Source organism: Antedon bifida, chromosome 1 (assembly GCF_963402885.1).
Source record: "Antedon bifida chromosome 1, ecAntBifi1.1, whole genome shotgun sequence".
Taxonomy (NCBI): Eukaryota; Metazoa; Echinodermata; class Crinoidea; order Comatulida; family Antedonidae; genus Antedon; species Antedon bifida.
Window position 1 is genome coordinate 24,422,837 of NC_136226.1, and position 26,024 is coordinate 24,448,860.

At 29.5% G+C, this 26,024-nt stretch overlaps 1 protein-coding gene across 2 annotated transcripts in view; it reads right to left on the bottom strand.

Annotated features, from left to right (window-relative positions):
- LOC144846783 (epidermal growth factor receptor-like) overlaps positions 1–26,024 on the bottom strand; it is a 95,026-nt gene that overhangs the window by 25,897 nt on the left and 43,105 nt on the right. Inside the window, exons 1-9 of one of the 2 annotated variants that reach the window (XM_078703572.1) lie at positions 23,080–23,614; positions 4,344–4,685; positions 3,387–3,521; positions 2,952–3,020; positions 2,349–2,467; positions 1,801–1,942; positions 1,199–1,300; positions 894–1,005; positions 96–260 (exon numbers count right to left, since the gene is read on the bottom strand). In XM_078703572.1, the coding sequence (XP_078559698.1) occupies positions 96–260; positions 894–1,005; positions 1,199–1,300; positions 1,801–1,942; positions 2,349–2,467; positions 2,952–3,020; positions 3,387–3,521; positions 4,344–4,685; positions 23,080–23,158 (1,265 nt within the window). In that variant the 5' untranslated portion in view covers positions 23,159–23,614. Of the gene's footprint in view, positions 1–95; positions 261–893; positions 1,006–1,198; positions 1,301–1,800; positions 1,943–2,348; positions 2,468–2,951; positions 3,021–3,386; positions 3,522–4,343; positions 4,686–23,079; positions 23,615–26,024 lie in introns of those variants that run through there. The other variant, XM_078703573.1, reaches the window with a different exon arrangement.

Consider the following 26,024-nt stretch of genomic DNA (forward strand, 5'->3'; position numbering starts at 1 on the left):
AAACCACCACAGTTTGGTCAAAAAAGGGTATTGATTGTCAAGTGCAAGTAAAATTATGAATTATTTAAATTAGTGACGATGTCTATAGCCATTACCTGTAGTGTTCACGCCCTTTAATGACAGTCAAATTTTCAAAGAATGACAAATTGGTAAGATTTTCATGTTTGGCCTGGACCGATAGAAAGCCATTGATCTCCTTAACTGTTCTAAATATCTCCAAATCTTCAGGTGTCAATGGAGGTATGTCGTTAAGCGCGTCCCTAAATAAAGAAAACACAATATGATACTTAAAGAATCTTACCTCCAAGCAATAAAATGGTAAAATGATATAAACTTACATGGGAATAACACAAAGTGTAAAATATTTTTAATCTATTGTTCAAATTGCTAGAAAAATTATTTAGAATTTTACTTTTAACATAATTATTATAATAATAATATTAATTAATGACTTTTAGGCCAAGTAAAACTAAATACTAGTTGATCTTGCATTACGTCTAGCCACTGTGAGATACTTTGTTGTTCAATACATTCTGAGACAATCATTTTTTCATATGGCCAAGGATTACCAATTGTAAATTAATCATTGTCCTATAAGATAGGTGGTAATCCTACAGACACAGGGATATTTTTGATCTTGAAAGTGCATATGGGCGAACAGTGTACATTGGACCTACGGTTCATACAGTAGTCCTTATCCGAGAAGACTTGTTCCACCACCAGAACTAGGAGCAAGTCGGCCTCGAACCCATGCTGATATTAACTCTTTAGTTTTGGTAAATGGTGCTCTTTCCATAACCACTTGGCCATTTTTGTTTACTCAATTTATTTAATTTAACAACTGGTATACCAATTTGAAAATTGCTTATATTAAAAGAGTTATGATTGCTTACCCAAGAAATGTAACCACGCCAATGATGATGTTTTTTTTAATTATTGTACAACCTTTCAGCTGTTGATAGTTTATAGAGTCTAATGACTCGGTCTTCTCCAGTCCATCACATGCTAAATGTATTTAATAGAATTATTGTAAGTCAACAAGTTATGAAATTTCAGTTTGTTTCAGTAAATAAATAAAATTTCTGAAACATGTGTACAATTTCTGTGCATATATTTTACTAATGACAGAAGATATATTGCTAGGACAGTTGCTAAATGCTATAGTTGCCGAGTAAACCCACTACGCTATAAAACTTACTCTTTGGACAAGGACCATCACAATCAACACATTTGCCGTCTTTTTCTTGTTTTCCGTCATCACAATGCTTTACACATGTTTCGCTGTCAGTTAGAAAGTTTTCTAATAAACAAAGCATACAAATAAAACATATACCAAATAATGAATTAAACATAAAAATACATCGAACATAAAGACAACTGAAGAAGGAATTTTGAGAATAACAGAAAGGCCAACTATAAGATGTGTGCTGTTAAGCTGGCAGAAAGGAACACAAAGGAGCTCATGGATGGGACATATTCTAAGAAAAGATGAAGATGAACCAGTAAAGAGAGATTGGCATTTAGAAGTTGGAGGTAGAAGAGAAAGAGGACGGCCAAAGGTGACATGGAAAGATATGGTAAAGAAAGAAAGATGGTACTAGTAGGAAAGAAAGAAGAAAAGTTAGTTTGGAGCAACATGATGTGCAAGACAGGAAGAAGTGGAGTGATGGTGTAGCAGCGTGGAACGAGTGACAGTCAGTAACCCCTTTGAAGAGGGAGAAAACTGACTTAAATAAATGATGATGATGATGTAAATTACATTTAATAGCTCAGTTTTTATCTCTTCTCAGATAACCTTACCTGGGCATTTTTCGATACATTGGGCACCATAAGGAAACTTAAAATTAGGGTTTAGAACATTCGTGTAGCTGCTTGGATCATACACAAATTTTGGTGGGCATGACTCGACACACTCATCTCCATTAGTGAAATCTCGGCATGCCTGAAATAAAAATATTAACATTCATAGGCTATTTCATTTATTATTTTATTTTAAATCACAATTAAACAGAAATTATACAGATTTCTCTTTTATTTCTGTATTTATTTGGTTGGGGTTGATTTTTCTTTATTCTCACAGTAATTCCTCATCTGTATCGTTTATAAATTAATTGTCAATATACTTGTGCTTGTAAATTGATTTATTTATATAAATAGTATTTTTAAATCAAATACAGCCCCCACCTCCTTGAACCTCACCCAATGCCCATCCCCCAACCATTCAAACCATTAACCCCTGCACCCAGGAATTTGTTTAAATGTAGTTTAAAACTTTAAAATATTTACGCAATAATTATTATATTGCACGTATCTATACAGTTCTATAATTAAATATGTTTGTTACTTACGAGACATTCGGTATTAAGGGGTCCATTACAACCTGCTGCACAGCTTTTATGGCAACAATCTGCTGCTGTAGGTCCATGACAACGATTGTCACAAGTTTTATCACAAATAACTTTTGACACTTTGAAAATTTAAAAACAGGTAAATGCCAAGGTTAAAAATATGTTTTTTTCCTCTAAATTTCAATATATATGAAATTGATTTTATTCACGTTATAATTTATAATCTTAAATATCGATAAACTGCCAAATTTTATAAATGAATAAGTGAGAGCCTATGGTTAAATTTTAGTGCAATCCAAATTACTTACAGCAAATCTATATACTACATTTTTTTATGGATTGTCTTGACAAATTACGTACATTGAAGGAGAAGGAAGAATAGGCAAAAAGCAATTTCTCAACTATATACAAAAAAATGGATTTTTATTGCTGAAAAGAATGAATTAAAGTTTTCTTTTGCACATGTTATACAGTATCTATATATAGATATCTTGACTAAATTGCACAATGTGATACGTTCTCAGTGAAAAGTATTTATCATTTAACACTCATATTTCTTTTGTTCTGTTACAGTATTTTATTCAACCTTCTTTTATCACTTACATTGTTGGTAGTTTTCTGTGCCTTCACCCCAGCACCCTGCATTTGGGGTTGGGTTTTCGCAAGATGGACCTTCAAATAAAAACAAGTACCACAACCCAAGTAATATTATTGATATTACCATTTGCAGTAAACACAAATTCAAAAACACATATAAAAGTGGATTTGTTTAAAAAATGATTTTTATAAAGCTTATTTATTATCTATTTAAATGACCACTTTCATTATATATATATATATATATATATATATCATATATTTTGGAATTTATTTTAAAACAGTATGATCTGTAAATTGTAAAAGTATACGTAAAATCTACAGAACATAATGCATACATAATCACATACAGTATCTATATAATTGATATATTTTTTTACAAACTTTACGAAAAATCTTTTTATTTTCTAAGTTATGTTCATTTATACATATTACACCTACATTCCCGTCGTGGCACAGCATCATCATATTTTATAGTAACATTAGCATCTGGTGATACAATATCATCCCAATTGATGGTGTCTGCGAAACAAAGCTGATTGTTCTTTACAATTTGTACATTTCCTCGAATTATTTCTATGAAAAGATTAAACAATATTTACCATGATGTGTAATAATATAAATAAATAACAACTAATAATACAATGCATGTTATGATTAAAACATATTTAATAATTAAAAATAGGTTTTATTATACAAATAATTTATTCTTTTTTTTTAGGTTCTTTGTTATTTATGTAATATTTTCTTAGAATATGTGTAATTATTAATATAAATAAATCACAACTAATAATAGAATGCATGTTATGATTAAAACATATTTAATAATTAAAAATAGGTTAATAATACAAATAATTGATCCTTCTTTTTTTTGGGGGGGGGTTTCTTTGTTATTTATGTAATATTTTCTTAGAATATGCATAATAATATAAAAAAATCACTAATAATAGAATGCATGTTATGATTAAAAAATATTTTATAATTAAATATAATTTATACGAGTCATCAAAATTTCAAACAATCACAAATGTACTATAGGCATATTGTAACAATTCTGGGCTAGGATTTATTTATGCCTGTGTACAGTTGTTATTTTATAAAGCATGCAATATTTTGGAATTTGGGATAGCAACATTGCCAACAGTCTAGTGAAATCTATAACTAAAACCCCCATTTTTTTTGTATGGTGCAATTATGTTCTTTATGTTGCTTATATAATAATTTGCAGTGGATTTCATATTTATGTTATATGTAATGATAGTTACTTTATATACTACTTCTACTAATTAATACTATTAATTTGAGAAGAAATATCTTAATGAAATTGATGCAAATGGTTAAGTCTAAAACATTTCATAAAAATTGCTACATAATAAAAAACTGTGTAAAAAAATGTACCTTGAAGTGATTTTAGGTTGAGCTCACGCAAACCAATTTCTGAATTTCCTTCGAGGTAATTATGACTAATTAAAAGTGCGTTTCCTTCGAAAAGAGTGGTTCCTCGGATAACGCGAAGATTTGGTAACATTAAAGACGGTAGATACGACAACACAATAAGAACGTATCCCGTCACCTCACGGATGTCTTTTAAAAATGAAAAGTCTCTTTCTATATCTTGTTGATATGAAATTTCGAGATTGCCTTCAACATATGTACAATTTGAATAGAGTGCCTTGAGTATTGAATATCTTTGTTCCGGATTTTGCACCGTCGTAAAACCAGTAGATGTGCCAACGCATGCTGTAAAAAAATAAAACCAAAGTGAAAAATAAGTCTATATGATTACTTTATTTCAGAATAACAAAATTCCATATAAAAAACAAAGAAAATGAAAAATCACACTAAAATAGGATTTTCCTCCCATTTAGTGAAGAGATTTGAAAACCTTAACAGATAGTTCATAGTGCACCTATTACTTTAAATTTGCCAATACATGTATAACAATGAGGAAACATCATACCGTACATATGCACATGTGTCCATCAAAACCCCCGAAGGAATATCATAAATGGGCCACATAAAAATTGTAACATTCAAAAAGTGGTTGCCACACTGGTGACAAGACATAGTTCATATATCATATCTAAAATAATCAAACAAATTGTTGAAAAAAATTAACTTTGACACCAAACCTCAGGGTGATTTATCATTTTAAAAAATCAAAAACCATCTTGAGACTCTTCATAAAAACAAATTTCACACCCTGTGATGTTGCAACAAAGAGATACTTATGATATAGGACACAGTAAATGACTTAACTAATTTAAAACTGACTGTTAAGAAAGAATATAATAGCATTAGCCTAATCATAATTCAGACAGAGTATTCTCAACTGATAACTGGGGCACATCATCATATAATAGCTGTAAACAAATACACTTTTTTTTAACAAGAGAAATGGAAAGTACTCGATCATTTGAAAGTATGCTACAGAATTAATTTGAATAAATGCTGTACAGTAGATTTTTAAATTTATCAAGTTAATTTAGTGTATATAAATAAGTATATTTAATTTGCAATAATGACCCAAAACTTTCCTCCAATAGTGATATAACTACATAATTTTTAAAAGTTAAAATGGATAAGGAAAAATGATTGAATTGTAGTATTATTCTAGAAGACGGTTGTAGAACGAGAATTGAAACGTAAAGACATTCTCAACTTTACCACAAACATGACTTTACAATAGAAATTGTATTGTAAATACCACACAAACATTTTTAGTTTAAGATTTTGATGTGACCAATCAAAAAGTTTTACATTACAACATAGATAAACTATGTATACATAGGTACAATTATTATATTTTGTTGATTTCGTGGAAATTTTCATACAACCTCTGAATCAATAGAGAAAGCCTTATTTTCAATGCCTTAAAGTGCTACACCATCTGGTAATCAATAGGAAAGCGTGAATTGCTTAAAAAACCATTACGAACTCAAACACGTGGTAGACGATAACAATAATACAGATAGATGACTTTCAATGCAAATTTCACCATCAGAAGTCGTAAAGATATGATAAATTATCCATGATTAATTATAATCTATGATTAATCTATGGATTACAGAGAATAGTAATATCAACAAGGCAGGATTAAATCACAGATATGTCTTGAAAAAACAATGAAAATGGTTTTTAGTAATCTAAAGAATCTCATTGATTTTTTTTATAGATGCATCAACAGTATTAATTGATATTATTCCCGTAGGAATACGCAAGTGTTGAAATCTAGCAGGTGTACTGGCAGAATATGATGTAAACATTTTCTTTTTACCATTTCCGTCTGGCTTTAATTTCTTTAGTGTAAACCACTTAGCTCATTCTTAAAAGCCCTAATCGCTTATTTTAGTTTTATTTTAGTACCAAGACCTCAGGAAGGGACTTTATTGTTTCGGTGACGCGAAAAGTCCTTCTTTTTATGTGACTCGGTAAGTTTCACAGCATAATATCATTCGAAGTACATTTTTTAGCTAGATGAAACCGCAATCGATAAGTTTTACTAACCAAGGGGACTTGATGAAACTTATGCGATTATGGCTTAAGTCTTCCACTAAACATCAGAAATTTTCAGAAAACACTACCAATATTCCTAATAAAATTTTATAGTAATAACACAAGACTTTGTTGATATATTGAAGAGAACATGACAATAACAAAACAGACGGTTTACCTATTTTAAGCAAACAATAGAAAAAACATATTCATAACCAGATAAGAACGGTGGCCAAGGCCAGAGGAAACCTGCTAGCAGATCCTGGTTTTGTTTGGTTTTCTTTTATTTTAAATACAGTGTTACCTGCCTTTTGTTGGTTAGTGGTAATAAAGTTTTTTGGACAGGTAAAACACTTAGGCCGGTGGTTACCCACTTTTTACAAGATTATAATATTATGCACAGCATTATGATCAATATCATAATGGGGTCATAGGTCTATAGTTAAAAGCGAAAGTATCAAAAAGTACAGTCGCCATTAAAACCTCATTGAAATATGATTTTAGTGGTTGATTTATTTTTAATTAATTATAAATCGATCTATTGGAATATGATAGACTAACTGCAGTATAATGAGGATCATCATTAGGTGGCAGAAATCCAAAAGTGGTGGGTATGGCAGGAATAAAAACTAATTCCGCCATATGTTGAGTACTCTCAAACATTTCAGTAGTTTGAATTCTATGTTAGAGTTATATGTGAACAAAATACTTATCTAAAGGCCCATTCACGTGGAGTTCACTCACTCTTCCTTTTTGTCTATAGGAACCAAAGATAACCTCTAAACTGGTCTTGCATAAGTATTTACTTTCTTACTAAATTACCGAATTAACCCCAACTAAAAATTGTGTACATATATTTTCATAACTGTGTATACATAAAACACCAGTTGAAATCAGTTGACTGTAGCTCAGTCAGTGAACTGATAAGTCAACATAGGGCAACGTTTTCAAATGTCCAAGTAAATAGCTGATATAACCCGGTAAATAGACTCGCTCAGGTGATACCATTAGGATGTGTTTGAGTACAAGGTTCAAACATCATGTCGATAAATGATGATATATGATTTGACCTGAAGCCGAAATGTAACTGAATTCCTTCAAATAAATAATTTTCTTTTTTATTAGTTTAAAGCACACACACCTAAAATACAGATTATTAGTACATTACAACAAAATTTCAAAACTTCATCATTATAGTGTCAACTCATCATATCAGAGAGACACACAGAATGTTTAACAAGTAAATGTCTCATGTGCAAGGAAATATCTATCAGAAGAAATTGAACAATGTACATTTTCAGGTGTACATGATTCATCTTTGCGGAAACTTGAACAAAAGAGAGACATTTTCTTTGGCAGATAATCATAGATTGTTTAAGAGATTAATATTCATTTGTAAAAGAAGGCTAAAGTATTTAATTCAGTTGATTGACTAGAAGTACCATGGAGGTATAAAATAGTAGTACCAGGGAGTCTTTCTTTTTAAAATCAGTTATCTTTAGTAAGATTATAAGAAGGAAACCTTAACAGTGTGTAATTCACAATTGAGTTTTACCAATTATAATCTTTGCCTGGCTACTGTAAAGTTTTACCTGATATATCAAATTTGGGGAAAAAAATACAATATAAAGAGAAGTGAAAGCTATATTGACATATCTTTGTTAAGTTTACAACTAACATTTTTTAGCATTCAGAGTTGCGAGACATTCTATTCTAGTGCAATGTTAATTAAATCGTGTGAAGTAGGACATGTTGTATTATAACGTGTGATCAGTGTCACATGATAGTAACTGCAGACACTAGATTATAGCGTTTGGACAGTTCGGGTCACAGCAAAGTAGTGGACATTCAGTGACCCAGCACAATTCTATAATTATTATAATATATCTATATAGCGCCTTACACAATAAAGATCATCTGAAAATGCTAAATGAACAAGATATATATTTCAAATTAACATCATGTCCAATTTACTAAAGGGTACTTGGTAATGAATGTGTGTAACATACGCCCTGAAAGTCTAAAACCATGAAGCAGCAAATCAATGGCTATGTTTAATAACGAGCTTCTGCCTTAACGCTCTTAACTATTCCCATGCTTGAAAGGGACTATAATAAATTTGTTTAAATACTATTGTTAATTAATATTGATTTCTATATTGAGAAGTCACTGTTTTTGGACATGGATAAAACTATAGTACCATTTCACAGGACCTGATCATCCCACGAACAAACATGTTAATCACCAAACTAACAATGGCCGCACTACTTTATAATTGAAGTAACAACAAAAACAGCTTTTAGATCACTTTAAAAAGTGCAGTAATCAATATAAATGGCTGTTGGCATATTAAGTAATAATAATAAATAAAATATTAACAAAAGCACAAAATATTAAAGATATTTAAAGCACATATCAGTCATCTTGGAGCCGTTGTTGGTTCACCTTTCTCAACCTCATTGAGGACGTTTTCCACCTTTTTTGTTATTTAAACATATCCTTTAAAGTGGCTTACAGCCAATAGCTGAGTTAAACCAGGTCCTGATACAGATTAAAAGGATAATATACTCAGAGGATTAAATAGATGATCTCCTCTGTGTCTGGTTAATGCTCCTCTATCTTGTTAAATATGTTTCATAGTCACCAAGGTGTGGCTTTTGTTTTGTTTTTTTTTTAAATACTAAAAAGTAAGAAAAATAACAAATAATCTACTATACTCTCTACCCAATTTAATCTCTATATTTGGTTATACTGCAACAGTGCATTCTGTTTTTTACCAACACCAATTCAATTTCTGTTCAGTAGGGCCTAGAAAAGCCTCTCAGTTATAGAGTAGGCATGTAAATTACAGTTTGGATCTGGTAGAATTTATGAGCATGTTAGTTTGTTGGTTGTGAATTGAATAATAAAAAAAATTAGGGCTTAATCATTAGCCTATTTTTGCATAGACATAAAATACAAATTGGACATTTTATTAGAATGAAAATGTTTTTATATTCTATACTACATCATATTCTCTAAACATAGCTCTATGACCATGAAACTTTACATATGCAATAAAGGAGACAAACATGATTGTTGTCTGACTTTAACAATGAACACTTGATAGACAAATTAAGTGTCGTCAGTACATTAACAAAGACATAACATTCATATCACTGTAGGCCTACAATATAAATATCTATTGTTGCGGTGGCAACAGACTACAGGGTGTGTGGCGGCAACTGTCTACTTGTTTGCAGCTTTGCTCATTTTTATTAATATAATATTTAAAAACATGGTTAATTAATTTCTTAAAGGGTATAACATACTTAATCACCTTAAACATACCATAACCTTTTTTTAATTTTGATTGAACTTTATTGAATAGGATAGACAGATGCCTTTTTCACTCGAGATCCTGTGAAATCTGTTCCGGCGAGCTCTCATGTGGTAGCTTAAGTGTTGGAGAAATAGTTCTTCTGCATCATCTTCATTCTTGGTTATCTTTATGGATCGTTTTTGTGTGAAAAGCGCTTAGAAACAATGTATTAAGCGCTATAAAAGACAACCAATATAATTATTTTACTTTATGATTTACTGGTTAAACATTCTTTGCCATTAGATTAGTATTTTGTGATGAAAAAGGTATGTCTTAAAATCCAGAAAATCTCAAATGAGGACCAAAAGAGCGGATTTGTTTGGGAGGCGGTTTTCCAATTTTATCATAATAGTCTATTTAACAATTTACATTTTTTTAAATTTGAACTTTGTAATATTGTAATTACGGTTTTATCTGCTGTTTGTATCTATCTATTCGCAGTTTTCGAAGAACCATGTTTTTATGCCGAGTGCAGAGTTTGACATTGAGTGTACAACTTATTGTTAATTGTAAAAAGCCTATTATTTATTAACACAGCTGGTTCTTGAGGTAAACTAAAATTCATTAACATAAGTGAACCTTAATCAATATCTAACACGAGTATTTGGTAATTTAAGGAGCATGTGATTAATGTACTGAATCAAAGTGATTACAATTATTATTACAACTTGTGGTAATTCTTACAAATTGATCATATGAAATTATTTTAAATTATACAAACAAATTGGGGTGAGCCATTCCAAGGGGAGCCGTGATGTTGGTAGAAGCTTGCTGATTTATGTGGATAAATTGGCATGGCCATATCCATTTCAAAGAGGTCTGTGGTGATGGTAAAGGATTTCTGATTCTCTTAGGGCCTGTTTCTGCTGCATAAAAATAACCGGCTAAAAACGATGTGAATAAATTAACTCCATTTTCTTGGGAGCAGAAACAGGACAATTTTGTGGTAACCGGTTAAAAGGCAGCGCAAAATATGGTGTTAGAACGCCATTTAACCGATTATCGCTGAGCAATTTTTAGCTGCAACACAAAATAACGATTATTTGATTGACAGCTGCTGACTTTAAACTACACTGCAGTAACGTTTGAATTAACCGCCAGGACCAATTGCATTTTGGGTAATTCTAACAATTTTTGTTAACGACCACCCACTGATTTAAACGGTTATTTTGGAGCAAAAATTGAGCAGAAATGCAGTCAATATAGAAATTACATTTCTGAAATAATCGGTTTATTCGGCGCTATGCAGCAGAAACAGACCCTTAATAAACGTACATTGTTCTAAGTAAGAGGAGAGGTACTGGAACTCGAAATGATAAGATTTACATGATAAGATCAATAAGATTTTTTATACACACTATATAGCCCAACAAGAATATTAATACACCTTCAGTTGGTACACAAACTCTTATTCAACAAGAACATATAAAACTTCTTTAAAGCATGACAAAAAAAACCTTACATCTTTACAATTTAGAATACTTAATCCACATTTTCCCCAAGCAGTTTGCAATCAAAGCGTGATCTTTAAAGTCCTAAAAGAAAATGTATTTTCAGTCTGGGGTGAACGATTTCAGGATTGCATTTTTATTGCCTCAAATTAAAGAACCTAATCTTATTTTTCTCTAGAGATTTATACCTGAGTTTAAAGACTATCTGTGGCCCTTTAGTAGCTATCAAATTGCATTGATGCGATTTGTAAAACGGTCTCTAGGCAGCACTAAACAGTACATGTACAGTTGTATAGTTAGACCTACATTCCAATACTATCATGATGTAGTTTGCCTTTTATAGACACCTACATTGTATGTTAGAAATAGGTTTATCCACTGATCGAACAAGCACAGTGGAGAAATTGCAGTTCTAGCCTAATATGCTTCAAGCATTTGGCCAATTTATAATTTTTAAATTAAGCTTATTGTAGAATAGCATAAGACGTCTTTACGTATGCATACTTCACACATGTAGTTTAGAATTTAAGAACTCATGAACGTCTGTATGCTCCACTATTCAATAGCTTTCAACTAAAATAGCAAGTTTAATTCATTGCTTATTTCACCGAGTACATATATTCGATCAGTATGGAATCCATGGATGAGTGCCCAATTTTTTACATTTTTTAATTGTACCATGTTCTTAATCTTTTCAACAAATTTTTGATTAGTTAGAAATTTCTAATACGAATAATGTAATTATATTAATTTTAACAAATTCTCTAGACTATTTAACTTTTACCCTTTGATATTAACAAGAAAACACAAGTTAATAGGCAATTGGAGAGTTGGCAATTCTGTCAAAAAGACATTTTTCATAAATCAAATTAAGACACTCCATGCTACTTGAATCAAACAGTTGTGTAAATTACATACTGTAAAAATCATATTATACAATTATTACATCCTGTATTGATGTTGTACCTGTGTTTCATGGGAATTACCTAACTTAACTAAGCAAATTACAGTAATTTTTTTTTTCCTCCGAAATTGGAATATACTTTCTTTTGTTTTTATTATTTTTACTTATAATAATTCCTATAGGAATTTACATGTGTAAAAATGTTTTCAATCATTTCATTTCTTTTGTCATTGTTGGACAGTATAAGCCAACATTTATGCGCAAAACTAAAAAGATCTTTAAATTTTCTAGTCTTTTGTAATTATTAACTTATATTTTTATTTGTGAACAATAATCTAATTTGATTTTGAGTAAAGTAAATGTTATATTTGAAATCTTATATTTCTAGTCTGTTGCAATTGTAAACTTTGTTACAAAAACTACCGTACCTCTAATCAATATAAATATAATAATGGTTTAGTTAAAAAATCTTTTGATTATGAACATGAATTTAATTTGTTTTTGGGTTATAAAGTATAATAAGCATTAATAAACCTTTGATACACCTGTATAGAAATAAAGAAAGTAACAAGTATAGATGTTATCCCTGGCTGTGTTATCGGTCAATCCTTTAAGAATGAAGTATTTGTATCAATTCAACCACTCTCAATTAGTCACACTCTTCTCAGCAGGACACCAAGGATTGACTTTCAACAAAACGTTGCTAACTCGCAGGCTACGAAATCAAAGACTGAAAACTTGCAAAGAAGCTGCCAACTGCATGACATTGATGAAGATTAACCTAGGGTTGCCAGTAGGGTTGCCGGGTCAACAACCGTACAACAGATTAGGCAGTTTTCATCGAAAGAATTAGAAAACGAAAATTATCCAGTTTCATTATAAAATATGCATGTCTTTCTGATTCTAATTTATATTTGTATATAAAATAAATAAACATTATATTGAGTAAGTGAGAATAAATATGTCTATGTTAATACCATATTCTGTGTATTAGAAATTAATTCATATCTGAATACCTTCATGTGATTTATTATCAGTGTCTTAATATAATGTCAATAATTTATTATGACTAGTCAAAAACAGTTAATTATTTATACTGTAGTACTGTATATTATATAATTACTGAAGTTAAATTTGGAATGAACAATATGAATAAAAAAAAACACTTTTTTATATTAAAATAAAGAATGATATTGATTATGCTTTTTATGTATACAAATATTTATGTGCATATATGACATATATTGACGCAATTATGAGATCATGTTCCAAATATGAGTACTGTTTCAATAATTTGACAGTATTACTTATATATAATTTACACAGTGCTATGCAACACAATTGATTTATATATATATATGTTGCAAAAAGAACATATTTAATTTAAAAAGTTTTTTTTTTTTAATTCCAAAATTGAACTTATAAATAGACGACAAAATTGAGAAAAACGACATATATACATTGTTTAGGTATAGAATAAAGAATGATTTTTAATGAATATTATGCATTTGTTTAAGTATTTAAGATGTATGTATATGATGATGTATATATTGAATGATGTATCTATTGCAAAAAAAGACATATTTAATTCAGTTCTAATTCAAAAATTGAACTTATAAATAGGCCGAAACATTGACAAAAAAGTATCATTATAACCTTCACATTTTGTTTGATCAAGAGTAATAGATAACTGCTACTGTATAATACTTCAGGCTATAAAAACTGTATAAAAATCTCAATTTATTAATATTCCTTCACATTGATAAATGTGTCGACTTAATAAGTAATTTTAATGTGTTTTTATGCTTTCATCCGTGAGTAAACTGAATACAAATCTAGGGTAGCCTAAAGGTAAAGACTACAGGGGCCTACTACACATGTATAGATTTCAAGAATACGTTATAATTCAATGCTAGCTAGGAGGTGAGCACCTTAATATCACTTTCATGAGAAAAATTGAAACAATTTCTTGTCTGGATAAACATTTTGAAAGAGTAAGGGTTTTATTAATATTTATAAAAAATAATAGTCTATTACTAATGCATCAGCTGTTTGTCAGTATTGGTTTGCTATCTTTCAAAGAAAACATCAGATAATCTATTTATGTTTTTTCACAAAGAATTAACTACTCTAATAATGTTTTGGTTATACGATTATTTTTTTTTTTATTTATTTTTTTTTTATTAAACCTTATTTAGTGAAGGTGACCCTAAACAGCATATCAAGGGGCCCTCAGAATATTATTCTAAGTGATGTTTTATTGGGGAGGTGTTGCATCTGCATTGGTATAATTAATACATTATTTAGTTTAAACATCTTTTGAAACTAACTTCCAAGACACAGTGGGCCGTTTCGGTTGCAAGGTGAACCTGTGAACTCACCATGAACCCGGAAATTACTTATACCGTGCACGGTTGAAAATCTACCGATTAAATCAGAAATTTTGTTTTAAAACCCTTTATAATATCTTCCTAAGATAGAAATATGGAACAATATCGTAATAGAACTAATGTTATCAAATCTACGTTTTGCGGTACATCTAAGATAGATAAGGTAGGTATCCAAGGAGGAGATTTATCCCAAAGTTTTTCCATTGTTCTCGCCTATGTCAGAATTAAGCATTATTTCTAAGAAACAATGATTATTGGTTAAATTGTGTTTGCAAATATATGTGCTACTCTATTTAAATAAAAACATATTAAATAACTAAATTGTAGTCTGTATACGTAGAAGATGAAATGAAACAATTATAAGTATTCAGATGCCTTTATAAGGAAGATTATTGGTTAAATTGTGTTTGTATATGCAGTACTTGCTCTATTTACAAAAGAAAAACATATAAAAAATACCTATAAATATACTATTTAAGGAAATAAATGAAATAAAGAGAAATTATCAATAGTACAAATGAAAGAATTGTAGGCAGTTCATGGAAGAATGTATTTCATCGGGTGTGCCTACGTCTAAATGTTGATCATGTTATCCTCTACAGCAGTGATCTTTTATTTTCTATAAACAAAAATCCCTATAAATAAATTGTAGTCTGTATACGTAGAAGTTGAAATGAAACAATTATAAGTACTAGATAGTACAAGGTGAACTCGTTGTGCTCGTGTACAATCTAGGTAAAAAACATAAAAAAAACTGACGATTTCAAATGTACGTACCGCAGGACAATAATACATGTCGTTTACAGGAATGATAAATAGACACAGTGATTTATGTAGTTAACTAAAATTAGCACCCTGGGTATTACTTCCGAAAGAGAAAGTCACAAAATGAGTCAAAATGTTTGAGTCAAATTTAATCAAACCCAATTTGTGTTTGTATGTAACATTAGGGTTGAGGGATGGGGAAATGGATGGATGCAAAGTAGAACAATTTTTTAATGTATTCTTTATCCATTCAGTAATGAAATATCAATTGTTTTTATGTTTTACAAATGATATACCACTAAACACAGAAAAACATGCGATTTAATACTTTGTTGAAACTGTGGAATTACTTCCAAAAGAGAAATGTTTGAGTCAAATTTACAAAAATAGTCGATTGAAATAGTAAAGTATACACCACTACAACGTTTATATTTTTTGTAATTACAGTATTAATAAACTGTATTTTTTTTTATTTTAAATCGTTGAACCAAATTCTTTTAAATTGTCAATAAATAATTATCTAACTCAATTTAAATAGTAAACAGGGTTACATCAGGTGGTTAAATTCAGTACCAAAAGTACGAACCAACTTAATATACCATCAAGTAAACATTCTAGAAGTAATGCGCGATTTACCGAATTCTGCCCTTACGTAAATATTCTGTAGATACCAGTAGTCAACCTTAATATAATTATGAAAGACTGTTGAATCGTCAAATATTGACACTAGTATCAAATCACCACTATTTCCAGTCAGGCATAATGACAAGTTAATTTATGCTTATTACTACACAGAGGTGAGTGTAGTTTACACACTGATTAAATACATAGCTGTGGGTTGTACAAGTCGCTATCTAAAGCACTAACATTATAACATGATATAAATAAGCAACTGTCTTCCTTTCAAACTTAAGTATCACAATCATCAGTTTTGTATCCATAAGAAATTATTGTTTAGGTCATGTATGTCTATTGCCCTTTTGCTAGCTGTAAAAATTTATGCAATAAAATTGAATTGATGATTTTGTAATTACAATATAATTGATTAATTTTCAATAAAAATTAATTGTTGCTAAATATATTATTTATATGAATGGCAGTAAAGAATGTGGACATATCTGTAAAAACAATAAAACCATGTTTTTAAAATCAGCAATTCAAATTACTTTTGTCTGGATATTATTAGGATTTAACATCTTTAATGCATGTCCTATAAAAGTGGAAGTGAAACGATGTAATTCTTCTTTAAAACATCTCGGCAGAATGTGGCACACAAGACGTGTGGCTCCTGCCAATGACGCAAGCAAACTTAGCGCAGGCGTTTGCTAGTGTACAGTACTGTTTATGGTTACGCAAAAGCCTTAAGGATGACATTTTTCATGTCTAATTTGTAAAGATATTTATTAACCAGCCAATATTTTGACTGAATCAAGTGATGTATCATAATATCTTATATGTCCGCTCTTTATACTTGTTGAAATAAAAAAAAATGCTAATTTAGTGTCGGGGAATCAAATAATCAACAAATACATCAATTCAATGACTACTACTTAATGGGAGTCATGACCGCTATCCAAACAAAAAAGAAATAGCAATTACTTAATTCACAGTTAATCTTCTTCAGTTATTTTTGTTACGTAAGTTAGTATCACCTAGCAACAAGGAGCTTATATAAACGCTTTGACATACAGCATTCCTTCTGCTGTTTTCCGTTGCAGATTTCCATCTCATTATATGAATGTTTTTAATACAATTTTTAAGCCATGTTATGTCATTTAGATGATGAATAGATTATTAATACATAAGAATGAATGAAAAGTAAAAGATGATTCAGTGTTTACGTAGGTACTTATCACAACATCTATGTATGTTAAGACTCTATGATTGCCTCCCAACTTATTAATGGCATTAGATTGTCTTAATGTAATGTAATACTGTTTATCTTGTCAAAGAATACTTTTACGAGGCAAGGATACCAGCAGAGAACGTAAGAACATGCATGGTTTCTGTACAGCAGACATTTCTAAACTAAGCAGAACTAATTGTCTAAAGTCACTCCTTAAGGAATAATGGCATGAGGCAGTGAAAGAAATGGAAGATACATATCAAGAAATCCTGGAATTATCACAGATGGAGGTAGTCAATAGTTGAAAGTTTGAATGTTATTTTCTGTGGCTGTATTCACAATTCATATTAAAGCTAGGGACACCTCCAAAATTTAAAACTCACTTAAGTGAACTTTTTAATTATGTATTGACTTTAATATCTTACTTAAGTGAATAAAACAACTGCTCCAATGTTACAGTGAAGTTTTAAAGTCAAAATAAATTATAAGATCATAAAAAAAAGCTTACTTTTCAATGAAATTCTTAATGATATGTATTGACTTTAATATTTCACTTAAGTGTGTTTGGTGAATACAACCACTGCTCTCTAATGTTAAAAATGTGAAACTTTACAGTGCGGTTGAAGGTGTTTAAAATATGCTTGAAATGTTCATAAGGCGATTTAGATATATAAAATATTAACAAAATACATTAAGATAACAAAAGAAAGCCTTTGGCAAACTGTTCATTTGTAAAGGTGATATATTATTTAGTAATGTGTAAATGTCATAACCTAATCGTGCATGTAGTAACTGTCTTGCTATTAAATAGTCAAACAAAACTATTATAATATCTTTTAGAAATTTTATCCTTTTCATTATTTCAAAGAATAGTTAATTACCTTTAAAAGTTTAACTAAAAAGAAAAGGTTATTTCCTATGTATCCTATTTTATATTTGGTTTAATATTCACAAAAAAAACTTGCTATTTAAACTATACAGTAGCTAGTAGTGATATGCTTGACCAGGACAAAACTCACTGTGACATAGGCGGGACTTGAACACTGGTTTGGGGAAGCAAACAAACATAAGTGATGACAGTGCCACTGCTTTGATCCTTTGATAGTAAATGATCTTTAACAAATGTGAGAAATTATTTTTTAAATACAGTACCACAAAACACATTCAACATGAAATAAATTGTTTTTCTTCTTACTACACTTTTTTTATATAAATATATATTTATTGCCAATTTCATTTTCCATATTCAAGAGGAAATTACAACTATAGATCACAGTTTCCATAACCAGACATTAACTATTATAGTACTTATTTTACATAATATTATTAGATAATTACCTGAAAACATCTCTGCAGGAACATGTCGTATTGACACAAATATTTGAAAAAGATTTTATCATTTTCTTAATCTTATTATGGCCAAAATAGGGATAGCATAAATGTAGAACCCCTTAATTGGGACACCCATATTAAGGGGACACTTAGTTGAGTCCTGAACTTGTCTCTTAATAGAAGTTCTGCTGTATCATCCATAAAAGAATCATTCAGCATTTAAAAACTGAAAAAAAAGTTAATGGACTATACCATTTGTGGAGAGAGGTGTTCAATAAAAATGTCTACTTTTGGAGTTACATCTTGCTCTTCGGGGAGAAAGGCTGTTGTCGGTTTATCCAAGTAAGCTAGGCAAGAAATAGACAGGTAAATATATCTGTCATAAATACTAGAAATACAATAATGTTATGTGTTTGATAAGCTCCATAAATTCTGTTGGAGATATTTCCATGATAAGCAGCTGATAAATTGCATAGAAGGTTAAATAGATTTCCAAGTTTTATGCCATCATGTTTCTAGATGATTGTGGCATACATCTCTCAGTAGTCATATTTAACCATTAACACTTAGAATAAAGTTTGATTCCTGCTAGGACGTAGCACAAGGACATAAGAACAACACAAGTGATTTGATCGATCAAGATGCGGTAGATCATCCGAACTGTCGCTTGTGATTGGTCAACTTACTTGCGTTGCGCTTACGTCGCTGCGTTACATAAGTGGGAACCAAGCTTAAGGCAAACACCTTCAAACAATTCTCCTATTTAAGTGAATACAATTTAAGTAAAATCCTTAAATAATTTTTGACTTAAGCAAAATTCTTAGTATTTAAATTAAATATATATATATAATTTCAGGGCCACTGGTTTACACTTGATCAAAGCACAAGTGCAAATGTGGCCAATTTAAAACAGAGAAATATTTACAGCAATAAACTTCATATTCCATCCCATTATTTATTTTCACTTACATTAAAAACCATTTCAGATTTTGAAAAAAGTACATCTAAACGTACGTTATCGTTTTGAGAGTGGATTTCCGTGACTGTGTTAATGATAATTAAAACAAGGTGATTACATTGCTCTCATGCTCCAATTACCTCAGGAAGATTTATTGACATGTTTGATGGATCATGTTAGCGAATAAATGACAAATGGTCAATATAGTTGACTCTCGTTATTAATACTAAAACAAAGTTAATCATTGCAATATTATGTACACTGATTATTAATTATGGATATTGCTATAACCAGACAGAATGCACTTTGACTATATTAAATTTAATAGTTGCTGTAATCAGTGATAGGCCGTCAAAAGGGGTTCCGAAATGGATGAGGAAGATTTAATAACTGGACTTAGAGAATAGTAACCATAACATATTGATTTAAGAAAAAAATAGTAGAGTTGATAATAACTTTTTCTTATGATAATAATAATTCCTATGAATTCGAAATCTTCTCTTCAGAAACTTCATGTTGTCAGTACGACGATACGAAAAGAAATGATGACGGTATTACATGGGAGTGGTCCCACTAGAGGGCGCTATAGCGGACTGTCCAATTTATCACGGAGGTGAGCTACCGCTAAATTCTTCTTTTCGTAATTGTTTCGCACTTCGTGGAAAAGGGCTTATGTCCGGTTTATCCAGGTAAGCAGGCACGATATAGACAATGATAATGACTAATAATTGTTGGACCTATGAAGATAAAAACTTTTAATCTTGAAGGATATTGAAATCACCTGTTGCCTAAAAATTAGTAAAGTAAATACAATCATGATGAAGACTTTACAGTTTAGAAACAAATCAAACAACAAAATTAAAGGCCTTTCAAATTGGACCAATATTTAGGGCCTTGAAAATACAGGGCTTGCATATATTATTATTATTTTGTTTTTTATTTTATTTAAATTCACACTCAACAATGGGAAGCCTGCCAGTTATAGAATGGAATATAAATAGAAGTACTTTAATATATCTTTAACTAAAATGTTACCATAACAAAATATGTAGGCCTACTATAAAATTAAAATATAAAACTGATAATACATACAACTTTTAACCAAAAATGCAATTTTAATAATTTATATTTGTTGAACTTGATATATTATGACATTGCATCATATCTTATAAAAAGTTATCTGAAACTGTATAAAGTAGATTTATAACATTTAAGAGGATAAAAATGATTTTGATTTATTGATATGATATATTAATAACATATTAATAATTCTTCTTTGAAAATATCTAAAGAAATGTAGTTTCAGTTATTCCCAGATGGAATTACCTGCCTTATATCATTTTATATCTAACATATTGAGGACATTCCTCCACAAAATGACTATAGTCAATACATTCATTTTCAGCAGCTATAGAGATATTTTTCAGTTTTAATCTTAGTGTAAAATATGTCATTCAACTTAAAATTAGGTTAAAACCTATATGCATATTATATTTCTTTAAATCCAGCTTTTCACATGGTGTTTAGGTTGGTGTAATAAATAAATAATGTATAATAAAGTTTGATAAAAATGAGAAATAACTAAGAACTAAAAAAAATCATTTTTTTATATTTTTTTAGAAATAATTATGGTTAATATATCCTTATATGTTGAAGTTTATAGGGATTAAATGATAACATCACTAGCGTATCAATAATTTCCTTAGCTTCCTAGAACTGATCTAAAGTACTATCTTGTCCTAATAATGTGTTGTTCCCTTCACCAACTTTTTAGGGTTATTGAATTGGGCGTGTCATAAGACATTGATCTACTAAACTATGTTTGCCAATTTGTTTGGTTGTCATAAATTGTGATTTATTGATCTATATCCCCAGTAATAAATATTACAGTATTAGTATATCAAACTGTGCATTTTGAATTTTAATTTCCAATGTAAAGTTACTAAGTAAGTCATCTAAAATCTGTAATACATGTTTTTAGTCTAAGAAAACAATGTTAGTTAGGATCTAGACTGATCTTAAAAAGGAGCAAATTCAATGGGTTTTTAATCTTCTTATAAAACGCCATTCATTATAAGACTATTAAACAGTTCAACATACCTCCTATTAGTATATTTCTATACACACAAGTATTTCGGAGGAAATTAGATACGGTATGGGACACGCACTAAGAACTTACATAAATACCACAAAAGTATATAGCAAACCTTTACGTTTTATTAATCATAAAAGTGACACTATGGGCAAATATACTATGGTCTACTAACTGTTAAATAATCAATGATTTGCTAAAAATGATATCTAATAAAATTTGGTTTATTTTCTTTTTTATAAAACCAATTTTATGATTGATTTGTTTTATTGGAGGATAAAGTTGGATAAATGTAAAAACTATAAAGTTTTGCAATTACACTACATGATTGATCAGAGGAAATAGTAAATGACAAGTTAAGCTGTATATACTATTTTATGATCTTGCTACTCGCACAACATCTAACAGATCGACCTGAAACGTGCACTTTTCAAACTAAATTCCTGCACTAAATAATCCTTGATCAATCCTGCATTCTGAACTTTATATAATCCTTAATGATTTATCCTTTCAGAGTATATCAATTTATTAACTAACTTTAATTACTAATTTATGTTTTTATATATTAAATATAATTTAAATCAAAGAAGTTCTGTTTTGGTCGTAAATGTTAGAAGCTTCTTGTCAAATTAAGATGAATATATTTTGGAAATAAAAAGGGATTGAATATATTTAATACCGAGTGAACATATGATTAATAGAATGGAATCGCTTAGAATAACAACACAATGAAAACAATACAGTACAGACTTGGCGTTGAAACTCGGTACTCTAACAATCATAATGGGCCTTAACACTTAATATAAAAGTAATTACTATGACGTTTAATTAATTATGAATTACACAAGTTCTTTGAACATGTACTGTATGTTTGGAATAAATAGGTCAGATGATCTTTTTATGTAACCGTGCGGAGGAATTTTATCATAAATACAACATTAAATGCATGCTTTATTTGTTACATAATATTTGTGATATAATACATAAACTTTGACAAATATATATCACATTCATAAAAATGAAAAAATAGGCCTAGGCCTATATGTTTTTTAGATTTTAACAAATTTATTTTTGTTTTTATATTTATTAAAATAATTTTTCCTTTTGGTAAATTTTTATATAATTCATACTATGTATCATACTTTTAGAAAATAAATAAACTGTCTAGAATCATTATGTAGTAATAATCATTAATATATGAACCTGATCAATGATGCAATATTCCACCCTAAAAAACATAGTTTTAACTTAAATATATATTTTCAAATATAGTATATACTATATTTAACAATTAAAAAGAGTGATCAATTTTAAATGGGCAAAATACTATTTTGTAAACTAAATTTATGGTTGTATTCAAAAATAGTATATATTCAGGTTTATTCAGACAAGCTAAATATAAATCAGTATTTATGTATAAAATAAAATAATTGTGTAGGAAAGAATATATCACAAAATTGTGAAAATGCATAGTATTTACACCCCCTACCACTGTCAACTAATACTGCTAAACATTTCATCCTAACATTAATAATCTTACTTTTATTTGCTCCATGACGTCTAGCAAAGCCATTCAGAAAGCACATTAATAATAGCATGTACAATAAAAAATCCTTCATTTGGCAAAATTATCTGAGTAAAACTCTCAATAAAAAAAAATATATATATTCACAACTGGCAAAACTTTTATATCATGGTTGTAACATATAACCGGCAACAAATCTAAATCCTGTGCAGCTGAGTCCGTGTTATAGACCACTATGCTATAAAGCTCATATCAACATAGAAATAATACTAGTATACTTGGTGAACTTCAACCTCTGGAGCGCTCTATAGTTTTCTTAGCTTTAGCACGGCAATCAGATTGCAATCCCTTGTTACACCTACTCTGATTGTCATAGTGCGCAGGCACTCAAGCGTGTAATCCGTACTGTATACACCTGCCTGCTTACTCTATTGATCCTAAATAGGTACTCAACGTTTATTACCCCCAGGCACCTAACTAACAGGGTCAATTAATTTTAAATATTATACCTAAAGATGTCCATAACATATATTAGGAATAAAATTGCTGATGGCTGTTATAGTTATAAAAGCATTAAAACCGAATACTTCTGTTTTAATGCAAACTAAAATTAATTCACCACATTAGCAACAAATTTCTTTATAGAAAAATTAGCAAAGGTATTTCTTTTAGAATTTGAAAAGAAAACAGGTACTGCGTTTGGATCAGGTTTCAAAGTAAAACTGAGAAACACAATTTATATTTACCTTAGCCATAAGTATATAGTTTGTTCTTTAAAATAAAACTATTTTGGATGATATAAAACAAAAACTTTCGATTTATTTGTTCCGGAAAGATAGATATATAGCAAAATAATTTAGACATTTTAATCTAATGTTTTTAAATAATTTGTTTAATGCTAAGGAAGATTGGATCTTTTTAAAAATATCATTGATCAGAGAAATGCAAATTGTTCGAAAGTCCAATGATTATCATGTTGAATTGAACAATCTATGATAACTTTATTGACTTTATCAGGTTATGGATCCTATCCACAATAAAATGATTATAACACTTTATTACAAAATTTTCTACTTAAACTCAATCTAAATATCCTATGGGAATAATACTTACTTTAGGGTATACTTATTTCATGTTAAACATAAAGAATATATTAGTGATCACACCCACAGCAAGGTTAAGGAAAGTCCCCAAGACAGGGGGTCATTTCTACGAAAATTTAATTATATATTTATACAAAAACATATCAAAAATCCTGGCAAACTCTATATAAAAAGTTGTTAAGAATCAATACGATTATTTTATAGCATGTATATTTTGTAAGAACGGTCAGGGTTTTTGTAGATGTAAACTTTTCTCATATTGTTTATTTACCTCGTATTGTCATCAGTAAAATGCCCAACCTTCTAGTCACAATGAAATCACCACCTTTATAAAACATGAATGGAAAACAGCACTTGCTTTAATACTTTGATTATTCTAAAAAAAAGCTTCTAAAATATACATACAAAGTCCTGGACAAAAGAATTGTAGGTCGTTTAAACAAAAACTTTAAGCGTTTGGGTCAATCAACTGGATCATACCAATAAGTTCAGAACTGGTTTTCCAATTACTATTAAGATTTGAATAAATACATAAATAGATGGTGTGATGATATATGTTTAAGTTTTATGTTTTGTTTTATTCCACTTGTGATTCTAGTGCCATGATCTTGATAGTGCCATCAAAGAAAGAAGTAAATGAAATAAATAAATGATATAGATGGAGAACACCTATAGCGAAACAAGTTGTTGGTATATCCACACTCTACAATTACACTACTCAAGGCTCTCTTGAGCATGTTTATTAAAAACTTTGTTAATCTACTATACTTACAGTATACATTTTCTCTTTCTGTTTTGAATTTATCTAATATTATAACCGATTTAGATATACAGTAGACCCTACTAAGAGAACACCTTAGGGAGTCAAATATGTGTCCCTTAATAGGGATGTCCACTGAATAGGGTGCCATGGTATTATTTTGTTCATTTCACAGGAAATAGTGTCCTCCTAAACAGGGATGTCCACTGAATGGAGGTTGGCTGTAGTGTTAAAAAAACATAATTGTTCATTTCACAGGAAAGTGTCCCCTTAATAGAGGTATCTTCTGGAAAGGGCTGTCCCAAAGGAGGGGGTTCTACAATCTTATTATTCTTTAAAACTCAATAATATAACATTAGATTCATTGTAAATGATATAGATGAGAAACAGAACAGAAGAATGAAATCCTTGAGGTATTGAAAAACAGTAGAATAGATGAGTTGATTAAGATAGCAACAAACATTGCCACAACTGTTCTATAACCGCTATAATTTAAACTGATTGCAGCTCAGAAGCAGTAAAAATTTCTATTAATACTTATAACGTTTTAACAATTTATTCTAAAACCTTGCCTCTTGCTTTAATATTGTATAATATATTGCTACACATTTATAGAATGTATTAACATTATTTTTACATTAAACATTCTTAACGAAGGTCAAAACATAAATGATGATATAAAAGCAATTATGCAATTTTTTCAGATATCTATTTTTAAATAAAATTATAATTTACGTTTATATTTTATTTGTTCAATCTCACAAATATTTATAAACTATTTCATAATCATTTTTGTTAATCATTTTGTTGATTATGCCTTTTTAATGTCACATAATATACAAATGCAAAATGGCCTATTCAAAATCTGATTTTATTAATTAATATTTTTTATGTTTTTGGGGGACAATGCATCTTTAAATAAATGATAATAATATTATACTTTTTAGTATTATATATATAATTATGATAAAGACCGAGATTGCCAATTGAAAGAAATTCAATTCAATTCAATGGAACTTTTAATATTAACTCATGCTGGGAAATTTGTTTGGTTGTGTTACAAATATCAATAAAATGTGTTAAAATACACATAAAAT